Raw genomic sequence first — 15,921 nt, forward strand, 5'->3', positions numbered from 1 at the left:
TGGAGACTATGAAGCTGACTATTGCTTGGTATCATTTATTTCATGTAATTAAAAATAAAACATTTTATTTATCTATTTTATTTATTTATTGGATAAAGTCTCTCTCTTCTCCTCCAAAAACATTTTGCAAGAGTTGGCGTCCAGCCATCAAGGTCTTCCCGATCAGGAAGAGATTTGTTTAACTGCTGGGTTCTTTCCCTTTTAACCTGTTTGTGTTTAACCAGGTCCCGGCCTAACTCCATGGCTTTGCCAGGTTTTTCCAGCTGAGCGAGAGGAGGGGTACAGCGGGGACCGCAGGTGGGGAGAGGGCCAGCGAGTGGGGTCAACTCAGCCAGGCGTCCCCTGGCCTGCGGTGTCCACCCGCCCCGCCGCAGCGATCCCAGGCGCTTTTCCCCTTCCCAGGCTCCTCTGCTTAACCTTGGCTCCGCCCTAAGCGTCACCAGCGTGAAGTGTGCCCACTTCAGGACAGTCTCCAAAGAGAGGCCCAGGCGACAGCGAGCGAGACCCGTTCAGCTCAGTCTACCAATCAAGGGCAGCGGGAAGGAAGCCGACTGCGCTACGACCACCCAGAGATCGCGTCCCACCGCAGCGCCCACGGCCGGCGCGGGGAACTAGCCAGCCTCAGAGATCAGCTCGCCACTGCTGGTCGCTGTCCTCCAAAACCTGCACTACCAGATTGTGCGAAGACCCCTCACTGGCACAGGTACTCCAGGCTGAGTGTGGAACTCTGACGTTAGCCCTCTGTTATCCCCCGCCCCGCCCTCACCACCCCTTTGCAGCCAGAACCCTGGCAGAAAGGAGACAATTCAGCAGCCCCCTACTCTTACACAACAGAGCTTAGGGTTAAAAGTCCGATTGCAAAAGTCTCTCATCTGATCTTGGGTCTTATCTAAGGCTGATAACATGAAAGGCTTTTGGAACCTGAGCCAATTTTTAACCACCAATGAACACTGCCAATTTTGCAGTCCTGGCTGTCAATATTGAGACAAGAGTTATGTGTTTTCAAAAAATGCAAACCAAAAGTCACCCTGGGCTACAGGGAGACCCTGACTCAAAAAAAAAAAAAAAAAAAAAAAACAGGGCTGGAGAGATGGCTTAGCGGTTAAGCGCTTGCCTGTGAAGCCTGAGGACCCCGGTTCAAGGCTCAATTCCCCAGGACCCATGTTAGCCAGATGCACAAGGGGCCGCACACGTCTGGAGTTCGTTTGTAGTGGCTGGAGGCCCTGGTGCGCCCATTCTCTCTCTCTCTCTCTTTCTCTCTCTCTCTCTCTCTCTCTGTCTGTCAATTTCAAATAAATAAAAATAAGCAAAAAAAATTTTAAAAAAAGCAAACCAAAAAAAGAAGAAAAAAAATATATATATATATATTGTCAGGCATGGTGTGGCATACCCTTAATCCCAGCACTTGAGAGGCAGAAGTAGAAGGATCATCATGAGTTTGAGGTCAACTTGGAACTACATAGTTAGTGGTCAGCCTGGGCTAGGGGGAGACCCTGTCTCAAAAAAAAAGAGCAAAATGCAGTTCATTGAAGGAAACATTAAAGGAAAGCTGCCCAACACCCCCCCCCCCTCGTGTGTGGAGCCACTTAGTTGAAAGCCAAATAGACATCGGAGAGAAGCATGAAGGTGCAGGCAATTTTCATCAGCCCTGGAAACCCGCCTACTCACAACAGAATTGGAGAGAAGGAAACTTGAAAATTGCCTGTCATTCTCCATGCAGAATTTTTGTCTGTTTTGTTTGTTTAATATTTTTTATTATTTGAAACAGAGAAAGACAGAAAGAGAATATAGGCATGCAGGGGCCTCCTGCGACTATAGCCACTCTAATCAAACTCCAGACACATGGGCCACTTTGTGCATCTGGCCACGGGTACTGGGGAATCGAAGCAAAGCCATCAGATTTTGCAAGCAACCATCATCTAACTGCTAAGCCATTTCTTCAGCACTCCCCACCTGATTTGTTTTTTCTTCTTCCAGTTCACTGGTCACAGTCTCTGGTCTAAAGTCAAACATAGACTATTCATTGCCTAGGAGTTCAAGATTTCTTGCCAAATTGGCCCCATGCCTTCCTAGGAAGCAAGACAGGACTGAGGGACTGTCAGTTCATTCACTGGTGGGGCTGGGGGTATAGCTCAGTCGCAGAGTGCTGTTGAGGCCCTGGGTTCAATCTCCAGCACTAGTACTAAAAAAAAGAGGGTTTGGGCTGGAGAGATGGCTTAGCGGGTAAGCGCTTGCCTGTGAAGCCTAAGGACCCCGGTTCGAGGCTCGGTTCCCCGGGTCCCACGTTAGCCAAATGCACAAGGGGGGCGCACGTGTCTGGAGTTCGTTTGCAGAGGCTGGAAGCCCTGACGCGCCCATTCTCTCTCTCTCCCTCTATCTGTCTTTCTCTCTGTGTCTGTGGCTCTCAAATAAATAAATAAAAAATATTTTAAAAAACTTTATAAAAAAAAATACAGCTGGGCATGGTGGCTTATGCCTTTAATCCCAGCACTCCGGAGGCAGAGGTAGGAGGATCACCATGAGTTCAAGGCCACCTTGCGACTACATAGTGTACTTTAGGTCAGCCTGGGCTAGAGCAAGACCCTACCTCGATAAACAAAAACAAGCAAACAAAAAAGAAATATACATAAACCAGGGGGGGTATTTCTTTTATTTCTAATATTGTCTGAATTTAAAAATGGATGAGGGCAGAAGAGATGGCTCAGTGGTTAAAGGCACTTGCTTGCAAAGTCCGACAGCCTGGGTTCGATTCCCCAGTACCCACATAAAGCCAGATGCACAAAGTAGTGCATGCATCTGGAATTTGTTTGTACTGGCAAGAGGTCCTGGCACCCATTATTCCTCCCCCTACCCCTTGCAAATACATGTGTGTATATATATATATATATATATATATACACACACATATACTTTGGTTTTTCAAGGTAGGGTCTCTCTGTAGCCCAGACTGACCTGGAATTCACTCTGTAGTCTCAGGCTAGCCTCAAATACACAACAATCCTCTGCCTCCCAAGTGCTAGTATTAAAGATATGCACCACCACACCCAACAATACATATATTTTTTAAAGAATATGGGGCTGGAGGGATTGCTTAGTGGCTAAGGCATTTGCCTGCAAAGCCAAAGGAGCCAGGTTCAATTCCCCAGGAACCACATTAGCCAGATGCACAAGGGGCACACAATTCTGGAGTTTGTTTGCAGTGGCTGGCATGCCTATTCTCTCTCTCTCTCTCTCTTTTTCTGTCAAATAAATAAAAATAAAAAGAATATGGATGCTAGTATTTTGGGGAATGGGAACAATGCTGAAGATTGAACCCAGGAACTAGCACATGCTAGGAATGCATTCTATCACACCCACACCCCAGGGCTCTGGCTGTTAGTTTCAGTGTACTCCCTGGTGAGCACATTTCTAAAGCTGGCTGGCCTCCAAGTGGATCAAAGCACTGGCAGATGGAGGGGGGGTACTGCATGTGAAGGTCACCAACCTACAGATACCCAGAGGGGCCACCAATAAGGGAGCTGTCTACCCTTGACCCGCCTTGTGGGCTAGGGTACTGGCATAAAGGACAACTTTGCACTGTCTGAATAGCACGCTTTCTCAGAATCACTAGCACCAAGGTGTGGATGTCAGAGTGTGACTTTCTTTTTTTTCAAGAGAGCTTGGACAAAAACTGGTAAGTTGATTGAAGATCCTCATTTTATCTCCTATAATTTTATCCCTTTCTTCTTGCTCCTATGCTTCTTCTGTCGCTGCTCTGATTTGGGTCAAGCACAATCACCTTTTCCAGATCTGATCACATACTGTCATACCTCAGAGAGATTGCAGATTTGGTTCCAGACCACTATGGTAAAGTAAATTTCACAATAAAGCAAGACACAGATATATATATATATATATATTTGGCTTTCCACTGCATGTCAAAGTTACATTTAGAGTACACAGAAGTGTCTGAAGTATGCATTATCATTCTATCATTATGTTGAAAAAATGTGAATCCTTTAATTTCATAATGGGAGGGTGGGATCAAAGTACTTCCATACATGTGTGAAAATATCAAAAACGTTGCAACTTTCAAAATTTAAAAAATACTTTATCAGCCAGGCGTGGTGGCGCACGTCTTTAATCCCAGCCCTCGGGAGGCAGAGGTAGAAGGATCGCCATGAGTTCGAGGCCACCCTGAGACTACATAGTGAATTCCAGGTCAGCCTGAGCTAGAGTGAGACTCTTACCTCGAAAAACCAAAAAAAAAAAAAAAAAAAACACTTTATCGACTAAGGAAATGCTAAAGGTTATCTGAGTTGTTGAAAAATGGCTCAGACAGACTTGCTCAATGCAGGATTGCCATAAGCCTTTAACTTGTAAAAACTGCAATGTCTGCAAAGTGCCATAAAACAAGGCATGCTTAGAGTCTATACTGGGACTTTTCCCCGGTGTTAAGCAGATGTTCCACTTAATTTGTTCCACACAATTGTATTTCACTTGATCTCCATTACCTTCAGTAGATCTCTTGTGACAATGTCTTCCATCAAGATTGAGTGTGTTTTACCACAGAAATGTGGATGTGGTGAGTCTCCAGTGTGGGAGGAAGCATCCAATTCTCTGCTCTTCGTAGACATCCCTGCAAAAAAGATTTGCCAGTGGAATTCACTCAGCAAGCAAGTGCAGCAAGTGACTGTGGGTAAGGATGAAGGCTGAGCTCACAGCTTTGCAGAAGCCATCTTTTCCCAGGGGATAGATCACCACCTTGTTTGTTGCTCCCCAGAGTCCTTTACTTTAAAATGTTATTTTTTAGTAATTTGAAAAAGGGAGAAAGAGGCAGAGTGTGTGTGAGAGAGAATAGGTGTACCAGGGCCGCCAGCCACTGTAAATGAACTCCAACACATGCACCCCCTTGTGCATCTGACTTATGTGGGTCCTGGGGAATCAGACCTGGGTCCTTTGGCTTTGCAGACAAGCGCCTAAACCGCTAAGCCATCTCTCCAGCCCTGTTTTAAATATTTTTATTTATTCATTTATTTGAGAAAAAGAGAAATACAGACAGGCAGAGAGAGAATGAGACTGGGTGTGCCAGGGCCTCTTACCACTTCAAAGGAACTCTAGACATAAGCACCACTTTATGCATCTGGCATTACATGGGTACTGGAGAATCGAACTTGAGATGTCAGGTTTTACAAGCAGGGATTTTAACCCCTGAGCCATCTCTCCAGCCCCTGAGTCCATCTTGTTAAAACATATTGTGTCAGGTGTGGTGGCACACGCCTTTAATCCCAGCACTTGTACTTGGGAGGCAGAGGTAGGAGGATCACCATGAGTTCAAGGCCATCCTGAAACTCCATAGTGAATTCCAGGTCAGCCTGTACTACCTCAAAAAACCAAAAAGAAAAAAAAAAAGTTAAATAAATAAAATAAGAGTGCAGGAGATGGCTCAGTGGTTAAAGTGTTTGACTGCAAGGTCTAGCAACCTCAGTTTAATTTCCCAGTACCCACATAAAGGCAGATGTACAAAGTGGAACATTTATCTGGAGTTCTAATGCAGTGGCTAGAGGCCCTGGCACACCCATTCTCTCTCCCTCTCTTTCTTTTTCTCTCTCTCCCTCCCTCCCCTGATAAATAAATAAATAAATAAATAAATAAATAAATAAATAAATAAATAAATAAATTTAAAATAGGGTTGGAGAGATTGCTTAGTGGTTAAGCACTTGTCTGAAAAGTCTAAGGACCTGAGTTCAATTCCACAGTACCCATGTAAAGCCAGATACACAAAGAGGCAGATGGATCTGGAGTTTGCAGTACTGGAAGCCCTGGCGCACCCATTCTCTCTGTCTGTCTCTCTTCTTATCTGTTTGCAAATAAATAAATATATATATTTTTTAAGCCAGACGTGGTGGTGCACACCTTTAATCCCAGCACTAGGGAGGCAGAGGTAGGAGGCTCACCATGAGTTCAAGGCCACCCTGAGACTACATAGTGAAATACAACTCAGCCTGAGCTAGAGCGAGACCTTACCTCAAAAAAAAAAAAAAATAGCCAGGTGTGGTAGAGTACACCATTAATCCCAGTACTTGGGAGGCAGAGGTAGGAGGATTGCTAAGAGTTCAAGACCACCCTGAGACTCCATAGTGAATTCTGGGTCAGCTTGAACTAGAGGGAGACCCTACCTTGAAAAACAAAACAAACAAACATATATATATACCCTTGCACCACCACATCTGGTGACTAAAAAATAGTTATAATAAAATAAAAACAGCCAGGCATGGTGGCACACACCTTTAATCCCAGCACTTGGGAGACAGAGGTAGGAGGATCACTGTGAGTTCAAGACCACCCTGAAACTGCATAGTGAATTCCAGGCCAGAGTGAGACCCTACCTCGAAAAACCATGTGCATGTGTCTGGGATTTGTTTGCAGTAACAAGAGGTCCTAGAATGCTAAATTCTCATTCTCCCTTTCTTTCTGCTTATAAATTAATTATTTTAAAATATTAAAGAGAGAGAGGGGGGCATGTGTCCCTTGTGCATCACACACAGAGTGAGAGAGGGAATGGGCACATCCGGGCCTCTGGCCACTTCAGATGTATGCACCACATTGTGCATCTGGCTTATGTGAGTACTGGGGAATTGAACCTGGGTCCTTAGACTTTATAGGCAAGTGCCTTAACTATTAAACCATCTTTCCAGCCCTAAAAAGTTTTGTTTTGTTTTGATTTTCAAGGTAGGGTCTCACTCTAGCCCAGGCTGACCTGGAATTCACTATGTAGTCTCAGCATGGCCTCAAATTTATAGTAATCCTCCTACCTCTGCTTCCTGAGTGCTGGGATTAAAGGTGTGCACCACGACACACCCAGCTGTTTATTCTTTCTCTTTATTCCTTCCTTCCTTCCTTCCTTCCTTCCTTTCTTTTTTTTTCTTTTTTGAGTTAGGGTCTCGCTCTAGCTCAGCTGACCTGAATTTTCTTTTATTTATTATTTGAGAGAGAGAGAAAGAGAGAGGGAGAGGGAGAGAATGGGCATGCCAGGGCTTCTAGCCACTACAAACAAACTCCAGGTGCATGTGCCACTTTGTGCATCTGGCTTATGTGGGTCCTGGGGAATCAAAACTGGGTCCTTTGACTTTGTAGGCAAGTGCCTTAACTGCTAAACCATCTCTCCAGCCCCTGACCTGGAATTTGCTATGTAGTCTCAGGATGGCCTTGAACACACTCCTACCTCTGCCTCCCGAGTGCTCAGATTAAAGGCATATGTCACCATGCCTGCAAAAGTTTTCTTATACATAGAAAAAGTGTTACACACAGAAAACCTAAGTGTAAAAATATAAAATATAGGGCTGGAGAGATGGCTTAGTGGTTAAGTGCTTGCCTGAATACCCCAGTTCAAGGCTCGATTCCCCAGGACCCACTTTAGCCAGATGCACAAGGGGCCGCACACGTCTGTAGTTCATTTGCAGTGGCTGGAGGCCCTGGCATGCCCATTCTCTCTCTCTCTCTCTCTCTCTCTGTGTCTCTGTCTATTGCTCTCAAATAAATAAATAAAAATAAACAAAAATATTTAAAAGTATAAAACATAGGGCTGGAGAGATAGCTTAGCAGTTAAGGCAATAGTCTGTGAAGCTTAAGTACCCCACAGTTCCATGTCCTAGGACACACATAAACCAGACGCACAAAGTGGCTCATACATCTGGAGTTCATCTGTAGGAGCTGGAGACTGGCACACCCATTCTCTCTTTCTCTCTCTCTCTCTCTGTCTCAAATAAATAACTTTTAAATATATAAAATAATAGTGATATAATGAATAGATGACAGTGTTTTATTACTTTCTTTTTTGGCTTTTTGAGTTAGGGTTTCACTCTCATCCAGGCTGACCTGTAATTCACTATGTAGTCTCAGGCTGGCCTCGAACTCACAGTAATCCTCCTATCTCTGCCTCCCGAGTGCTGGGATTAAAGGCGTGCGCCACCACACCCAGCTCTACAATTGTATTATTTTTACCATGCATATTTCCAAAAACTTTGAGAAAATTTTGTAATTCAATATACTAAAAGTAAGTTCCTTAAGAAAACAAAGCCAGGTGGTGGTGGTGCACATCTTTAATCCCAGCACTTGGGAGGCAGAGATAGGAGGACCACTGTGAGATCGAGGCTAGCATGAGACTAATATGAATTCCAGACCCTACCACACACAAAAAAATATTAGCCATACATGATGGAACATGCCTGTAATACCAGCACTCAGAAAGCAAAGGAAGGAGGAACATGAGATTGTGGCCACTCTTGGTTACATCACCAGACACTGTCTCAAACAAAACTCACTAGGCACCTGTCTAGGAGATGCCAGGTGACATAATGCCCTGTGTGCTGCTCAGCCTCTGTGCCTGCCACCTTCTCACTCTTTCTTTTGCCTCTGTAGATGCCCCAGTCAGCTCAGTGGCCCTTCGCCAGTCAGGAGGCTATGTCGCCACCATTGGAACAAAGTTCTGTGCTTTGAACTGGGAAAATCAATCAGTAGTTGTCCTGGCCGAAGTGGATAAAGACAAGAAAAACAATCGATTCAATGATGGGAAAGTGGATCCTGCAGGGAGATACTTTGCTGGTATGATTTCTTTTTTACCCGTACTGGTTGAGTTTGGGTCTTGGGTTCTGTGTGGGTGTGTTGCTAGGAATAGAACTCCAGACCTACTAGGCAAACGTGCTACCACTGGGCTACACTCCCAGCCCCCATAAAGTGGAAATAATTTCAAATTTATAGATCAAGGGCTGGAGGGATTGCTTAGCGGTTAAGGCATTTGCCTGCAAGGTAAAGGAACCAGGTTCCATTCTCCAGGACCCACGTTAACCAGATGCACAAGGGACACATGCGTCTGGAGTTCATTTGCAGGGGCTGGAGGCCCTGGTGAGCCCATTCTCCCACTCTCTCTCCCTCTTTCTCTGTCAAACAAATAAGTAAATCAAGATAATTTTTTTAAAAATTACAGAACAGGGGCTGGAGAGATGGCTTAGCAGTTAAGTGCTTGCCTGTGAAGCCTAAGGACCCCAGGTTCGAGGCTCGATTCCCCAGGACTCATGTTAGCCAGATGCACAAGGGGTGTACACATCTGGAGTTCGTTTTCAGTGGCTGAAGGACCTGGCATGCCCATTCTCTCTCTCTCTCTCCTCTCTCTCTCTCTCTCTCTCTCTCTCTCTCTCTCTGCCTGTTTTTCTCTCTGCCTGTCTCTTTCAAATAAATAAATAAATATACCCAAAGTAATAAAAAATTACAGAACAATGTAATAATGAACATTTATATACCCCTTGCCAAGAATTACCTGTTAACATTTTGTTCCCATTGTTTTAGTACTTTCTCTATTTAAACACATTTATTTATTATGTTATCCCTAAAATCCTTCAGTGTGAGTTTCCCAAGAAAAATGACATATTTCTTACATGAACAGAGTACAGTTATCAATTAAAGCAATTTAGGCCAGGTGTGGTAGCTCATGCCTATAATCCCAGCACTTAGGAGGCAGAGATTGAAGTATTGCTATAAATTCAAGGCCAGCTTGAGGCTACAGAGTGAGTTCCAGATAAGCCTAGAGTAAGACCCTGCCTCAAAAAAGCTTACCTTTACTAGCCGGGCATGGTGGCTCACGCCTTTAATCCCAGCACTCAGGAGGCAGAGGTAGGAGGATTGCTGTGAGTTCGAAGCCAGCCTAAGACTCCATAGTGAATTCCAGGTCAGCCTGGGCTAGAGTGAGACCTTACCTCGAAAACCAAAAAAAAAAAAAAAAAACACACACACACACCAAAAACAGCTTACCTTTGAGCCGGGCGTGGTGGCACACACCTTTAATCCCAACACTCAGGAGGCAAAGGTAGGAGGATCACTATGAGTTCGAGGCCACCCTGAGACTACAGGGTGAATTCCAAGTCAGCCTGGGCTAGAGTGACACCCTACCTCAAAAAAAAAAAAAGAAAAAGCTTATTACTATAATTCAGTAATTTTTTAAATGTTTACTTACGTATTTGACAGAGATAGAGAAAGAGACAGTTAGAGAGAGAAAGAGAATGGGCATACTAGGGCCTCCAGCTACTGCAAACAAACTCCAGATGCATGCACCACCTTGTACATCTGGCTTAAATGGGTGCTAGGGAATCAAACCTGGGTCCTTTGGCTTTGCAGGCAAATACTTTAACTACTTGATTCATCCCCTTGATTCAGTAATTTTTTTCAGATGTACTATCTATATTCCAGTTATGTCAATTGACAGATAATATCTTCTTAAAATATTTTATTTATTTAATTTCAAGCAGAGAGACAGACAGAATAGGCATGCCAGGGCCTCCAATTACTGCAAACAAACTCCAGAAGCATATGCCATCTGGTTCTACATGGGTGTTGGGGAATGGAACCCAGGTCATTAGGCTTTGCAGGCAAGTGCCTTATCCACTGAGCTATCTTTACAGCCCCAAATAACATCTTTTTGTTGTTGTTTTGAGGTAGGGTCTCACTCTAGCCCAGACTGACCCAGAATTCACTCTGTAGTTTCAGGATGGCCTCGAACTCACAATGATCCTCCTACCTCTGCCTCCTGAGTGCTGGAATTAAAGGAGTGTGCCACCACACCTGGCCTTTTCTTTGGTTTTATAACTGCCATATTTATTTATTTATTTATTTTTGGTGGTTTTTTTTTTTTTTTTTTTTTTTTTTGGTTTTTCGAGGTAGGGTCTCACTCTGGCTCAGGCTGACCTGGAATTCACTATGCAGTCTCAGGGTGGCCTCGAACTCTCGGCGATCCTCCTACCTCTGCCTCCCGAGTGCTGGGATTAAAGGCGTGCGCCACCATGCCCGGCTATTTTTGGTTTTTTGAGGTAGAGTGTCACTCTAGCTTAGGCTGACCTGGAATTCACTATGGAGTCTGAGGGTGGCCTCGAAATCTTGGCCATCCTCCTACCTCTGCCACCCGAGTGCTGGGATTAAAGGCGTGCGCCACCACATCCTGCTTATAACTGCCAATTTTAAAGAATACAATCTCATGTTAGAGATGTTGTAGGTATATTTAAGTTTTAACATGGTTTCACAATAAATTGAATATTGTAGGCTCCATAAAAAAGAATATAATCTCACCCTCTTTTTATAATAGAGAACATTATTTTGTAATTGTTTGACGTTTCCTTGTGATTAGCTTGATGTTTTACATTCTTGGCTGGAGTGATGTGTAGGTGATATTCTGTCCCCAGTGTATCAAATCTGGAGGCACAGGATGTCCCATCTGCTCCTTGTTGATAATGTTAATTTTGATCACCCAGTTAAACTCCTGTCACATTTCTCTGCTGCATTGTAACTGGCATTTTCTTTTGTTATTTTGAGACAAAGTCTTACTGTACAGCTCAGGTTGGCCTTGAACTTGCAGTCTTTCAGCCTCTGCCTCCCTCATGCTGGTATTTAAGGCATTAATCACCACACTTGGTTTATATACAACATGAAGAGAATTTTAATTGTCCTTTAAAATTAAATAATTCTCTTGTTCTCACTCTCTCTAATAAATCTTTAAAAAATTAAAAAAAAAAAAACTAAAGTTTGGGCTGGAGAGATGGCTTAGCGGTTAAGCGCTTGCCTGTGAAGCCTAAGGATCCTGGTTCGAGGCTTGGCTCCCCAGGACCCACGCTGGCCAGATGCACAAGGGGCGCACGCGTCTGGAGTTCGTTTGCAGAGGCTGAAAGCCCTGGCGCACCCATTCTCTCTCTCTCCCTCTATCTGTCTTTCTCTCTCAAATAAATAAATAAATAAATAAATAAATAAATAAATAAATAAATAAATAAATAAATAAATAAAACTAAAGTGAGCTGGAGAAATGGCCTAGAGGTTAAGGCACTTGCTTGCAAAGCCAAAGAACCCAGATTCAATTCCCCAGGACCCACATGAGCCAGATGCACAAGGTGACGCATGCATCTGGAGTTCATTTACACTGACTGAAGACCCTGACATGGCCATTTTCTCTTTCTATCTGCCTCTCTCTCTCTCTCTCATAAATAAAATAAAATAAAACAAAAAGATTAAAAATAATAAAATTAAATAATGGCCAGGTGGGTTGGTGCACACCTTTAATCCCAACACTTGGGAGGCCAAGGTAGAAGAATCACCCTAGTTCAAGGCCACCTTGGGACTATAGAGTGAATTTCAGGTTAGTCTGGACTAGAGCAAGACCCTAACTCAAAAAACAAAAAAAAGGGCTGGAGAGATGGCTTAGCGGTTAAGCGCTTGCCTGTGAAGCCTAAGGACCCCGGTTCGAGGCTCGGTTCCCCAGGTCCCACGTTAGCCAGATGCACAAGGGGGCGCACGCGTCTGGAGTTCGTTTGCAGTGGCTGGAAGCCCTGGCGCGCCCATTCTCTCTCTCTCCCTCTATCTGTCTTTCTCGCTGTGTCTGTCGCTCTCAAATAAATAAATAAAAAATTTTAATAAAAAAAAAAGATAGATAGATTGCATACATGTTCCTCACTCACCTCCCATTATATCCTGGAAATAGCTAGAGTTGATTTACCATTCTATTATTTTCACCTGCCCACACTGCCCCGTTCATTGTCATCATGGAAATCAGGCTAGAGCTGAGCAATAGATTGTTCCCCATCTTGTTGAACTTTACAACCGCAGATAACCCAGGGCAAGTTGAAAGATTAAATCTGAAAATCCACTGGGAGTCCTTGTGCCAGTAATTTCTTTTTTTTACTTCTTTTTTTTAAAATTTATTTATTTGAGAGCGACAGACACAGAGAGAAAGACAGATAGAGGGAGAGAGAGAGAATGGGCGCGCCAGGGCTTCCAGCCTCTGCAAACGAACTCCAGACACGTGCGCCCCCTTGTGCATCTGGCTAACGTGGGACCTGGGGAACCGAGCCTCGAACCGGGGTCCTTAGGCTTCACAGGCAAGCGCTTAACCGCTAAGCCATCTCTCCAGCCCCAGTAATTTCTGCAAGATAAAGAATTATGGGCCGGGCGTGGTGGCGCACGCCTTTAATCCCAGCACTCGGGAGGCAGAGGTAGGAGGATTGCCATGAGTTCAAGGCCACCCTGAGATGACAGAGTTAATTCCAGGTCAGCCTGGACCAGAGTGAGACCCTACCTTGAAAAAACCAAAAAGAAAAAAAAAGAATTATGGCCAGCCAGGTGTGGTGGAACATACCTTTAATCCCAGCACTCGGGAGGCAGATGTAGGAGGATCGCCGTGAGTTGGAGGCCACCCTGAGACTCCATAGTGAATTCCAGGTCAGCCTAGGCTAGAGTGAGACCCTACCTTGAAAAAAAAAAAAAGAAAAAGAAAAGAAATATGAAACCAAGCATGGTGGCACAGGACTATAATTTTAGGAAGCTGAGGCAGGAAGATTACAAGTTCAAGGCCACCCTGAGCTCCGCAAGCAAACATGTTTAAGAAAAAGGAGAAGAGAGGAGGAAAAGTAGACTTTTCCATGTTCTGCCATCTCTTCCTGTGATGTAGGTAGTGTGAACGAATGTTCGTGAAGCAAACCTAACTGCTCTGTAGCAAGAAACTGCTGAGTGACCATCCTCCCCAAGAAGGGAGGCTTTCTCCTGTGCTGCTTGCTATTTAAGGCTTCTCATTTGTAGTCATTTTTTGGTTTTGGTTTTTTGAAGTAGGATCTGACTCTAGCCCAGGCTGACCTGGCATTCCCTCTGTAGTCTCAGGGTGGCCTTGAACTAACAGCGATCCTCCTACCTCTGCCTCCCAAGTAAAGGCACCACCACGCCTGGCTGTAGTCCATTTTCTTCTTCTTTCAGGTGGAGTGTGACATAGAAGATGGGCATTCTAGTTTCTTTATTATAGTCAGAGTCTGTTCTAGCCTATGAGTTTATACAATGCCCAAGTCCATCTAAGTGACTGGACCTCGATGAAGCATCTGAGCAGAACATGTATTCTGCTAATGTTAGGTGGCATCTTCTATCAGTAAGATTTGGTTGATGTTGTTCAGTTCTTCTATATCTTTGCTGATTGCCTGTCTACTTATATCTATCACTGAAAGAAGGATGTTGTGATGGAGAATGGAATTTCAAAGGGGAAAGTGTGGGGGGGAAGGAAGGGAATTACCATGGGATTTTTTTTATAATCATGGAAAATGCTAATAAAAATTTAAAAAATTAAATAAAGAAGGATGTTGATAGTCCCCAATATAATTCTGGATTTTTCTCTTTTTGTATTTTGTTGTTGTTGTTGTTGTTTGAGATAGGGTCTCACTTTAGCCCAGGCTGACCTGGAAGTCACTATGGAGTCTCAGGGTGGCCTTGAACTCACAGAGATCCTCCTTGCCTCTGCCTCCCTAGTGCTGGGATTAAAGGCGTGTGTCACCACACCCGGCTTTCTTTTTGTATTTTTTTTATGAGAGAGAGAGAGAGCAAGAGAAGGAGGAATTGGTGAACCAAGGACTTCAACCACTGCAAGCAAACTCCAGATGCACGTGCCACATTGTATGCATGTGTGACCTTGTGCATCTGGCTTACATAGGATCTGGAGAGTTGAACATGGGGCCTTAGGCTTCTCAGGCAAGTGCCTTAACCACTAAACCATCTCTCGAGCCCAATTTTCTCATTCTTATTTATTTATTTATGTGAGAGATGAAGAGACAGACAGACAGACAGACAGAGTTTGGGCATACCAGAGCCTCCTGCCACTGTAAGCAAGTTCCAGGCACATATGCCACTTTGTGTATCAGACTTTATGTGGGTAATGGGGAATTGAATTCTGGCCATCAGGCTTTGCAAACAATGCCTTTAACCACTGAGTCACCTCTTCATCCTCTTTTCTTTTTTGACAAAGTGTCATGTATCCCAGGTTGGCCTTGAACTCATTTATACCTAAGGATGACCTTGAACTTCTCATCCTCCTGCCTCCACTTTCCAAATGCTGCACATGCCACCATGCCAGATTTATGTAATGCTAGGAATCTATCCCAGGGCCTTGTGAAGGTTAAGCAAGCACGCTACTAACTGAGCTACATTCCCAGTCCCCAATTTTGAAGTTTCTTTTTTTTATTTTCAAGGTAGGGTCTCACTCTAGCCCAGGCTGACCTGGAATTCACTTTGTAGTCTTAGGATGGCCTTGGATTTATGACAATCCTCCTACCTCTGCCTCCCGAGTTCTGGGACTAAAGGCATATGCCACGGTGCCTGGCTGAATTTTCTTTTCCTTTCTTTTCTTTTTTTGGTTTTTCGAGGTAGGGTCTCACTCTAGCCCACGTTGACCTGGAATTTGCTATGGAGTCTCAGGGTGGCCTCGAACTCACGGCGATCCTCCTACCTCTACCTCCCGAGTGCTCGGATTAAAGGTGTGTGCCACCATGCCCAGATCTTTTTAAAAAAAAATATTTATTTATTTATTTATTTGCAATCAGAGAGAGAGAGAATGGGCACACCAGGGCCTCTTGCCACTGCAAATCAACCCCAGGTGCATGTGCCACTTTGCGTATCTGACTTTATGTGGGTACTGGGGAATCAAGCCTGGGTCATTAGGCTTTGCTGGCAAGCTCCTTAACCACTGAGCAATCTCTCTGGCCCCCAATTCTTAATTTTATATCTTTCCTTTTATTTTTTATTTTTATTTTTGTTTTTATGAGGTAGGGTCTCACTTTATCCCAGGCTGACCTAGAACTCATTCTGTAAGCTGGCCTCAGACTTGCACAGCAATCCTCTTACCTCGGCCTCCTGAGTGCTGGAATTAAAGGTGTGTACTTCCATGCCCAGCTATCTCTCCTTTTAGTTATGGCCAATTTTACTTTGTGTATTTTAAATCTCCACTGATAAGCATATACACATGTAAAACTACCATGTCTATTTAGAGAACTGTTCATTTTCAATGTCTACAGTGTGTCATTTTTCTTTCATTACTTTCAAGCATTTTTATTGGATTTCAGTTTTCAGCAGTTTGATTGTATTATGTCTCAGGATTGA

The 15,921-nt window shown here is 44.1% G+C and overlaps 1 protein-coding gene across 4 annotated transcripts in view; it reads left to right on the forward strand.

Annotated features, from left to right (window-relative positions):
• The first annotated feature begins 408 nt into the window (after positions 1-408).
• The window catches only part of Rgn (regucalcin), a 33,245-nt gene continuing 17,732 nt past the window's right edge, over positions 409-15,921 (forward strand). Inside the window, exons 1-4 of one of the 4 annotated variants that reach the window (XM_045140623.1) lie at positions 411-703; positions 3,770-3,846; positions 4,503-4,678; positions 8,401-8,583. In XM_045140623.1, the coding sequence (XP_044996558.1) occupies positions 4,516-4,678; positions 8,401-8,583 (346 nt within the window). In that variant the 5' untranslated portion in view covers positions 411-703; positions 3,770-3,846; positions 4,503-4,515. Of the gene's footprint in view, positions 704-3,769; positions 3,847-4,499; positions 4,679-8,400; positions 8,584-15,921 lie in introns of all 4 variants that reach the window. The other 3 variants (XM_045140622.1, XM_045140621.1, XR_006634615.1) reach the window with 3 other exon arrangements.

The sequence above is a fragment of the Jaculus jaculus genome, chromosome X (genome assembly GCF_020740685.1).
Source record: "Jaculus jaculus isolate mJacJac1 chromosome X, mJacJac1.mat.Y.cur, whole genome shotgun sequence".
NCBI lineage: Eukaryota > Metazoa > Chordata > Mammalia > Rodentia > Dipodidae > Jaculus > Jaculus jaculus.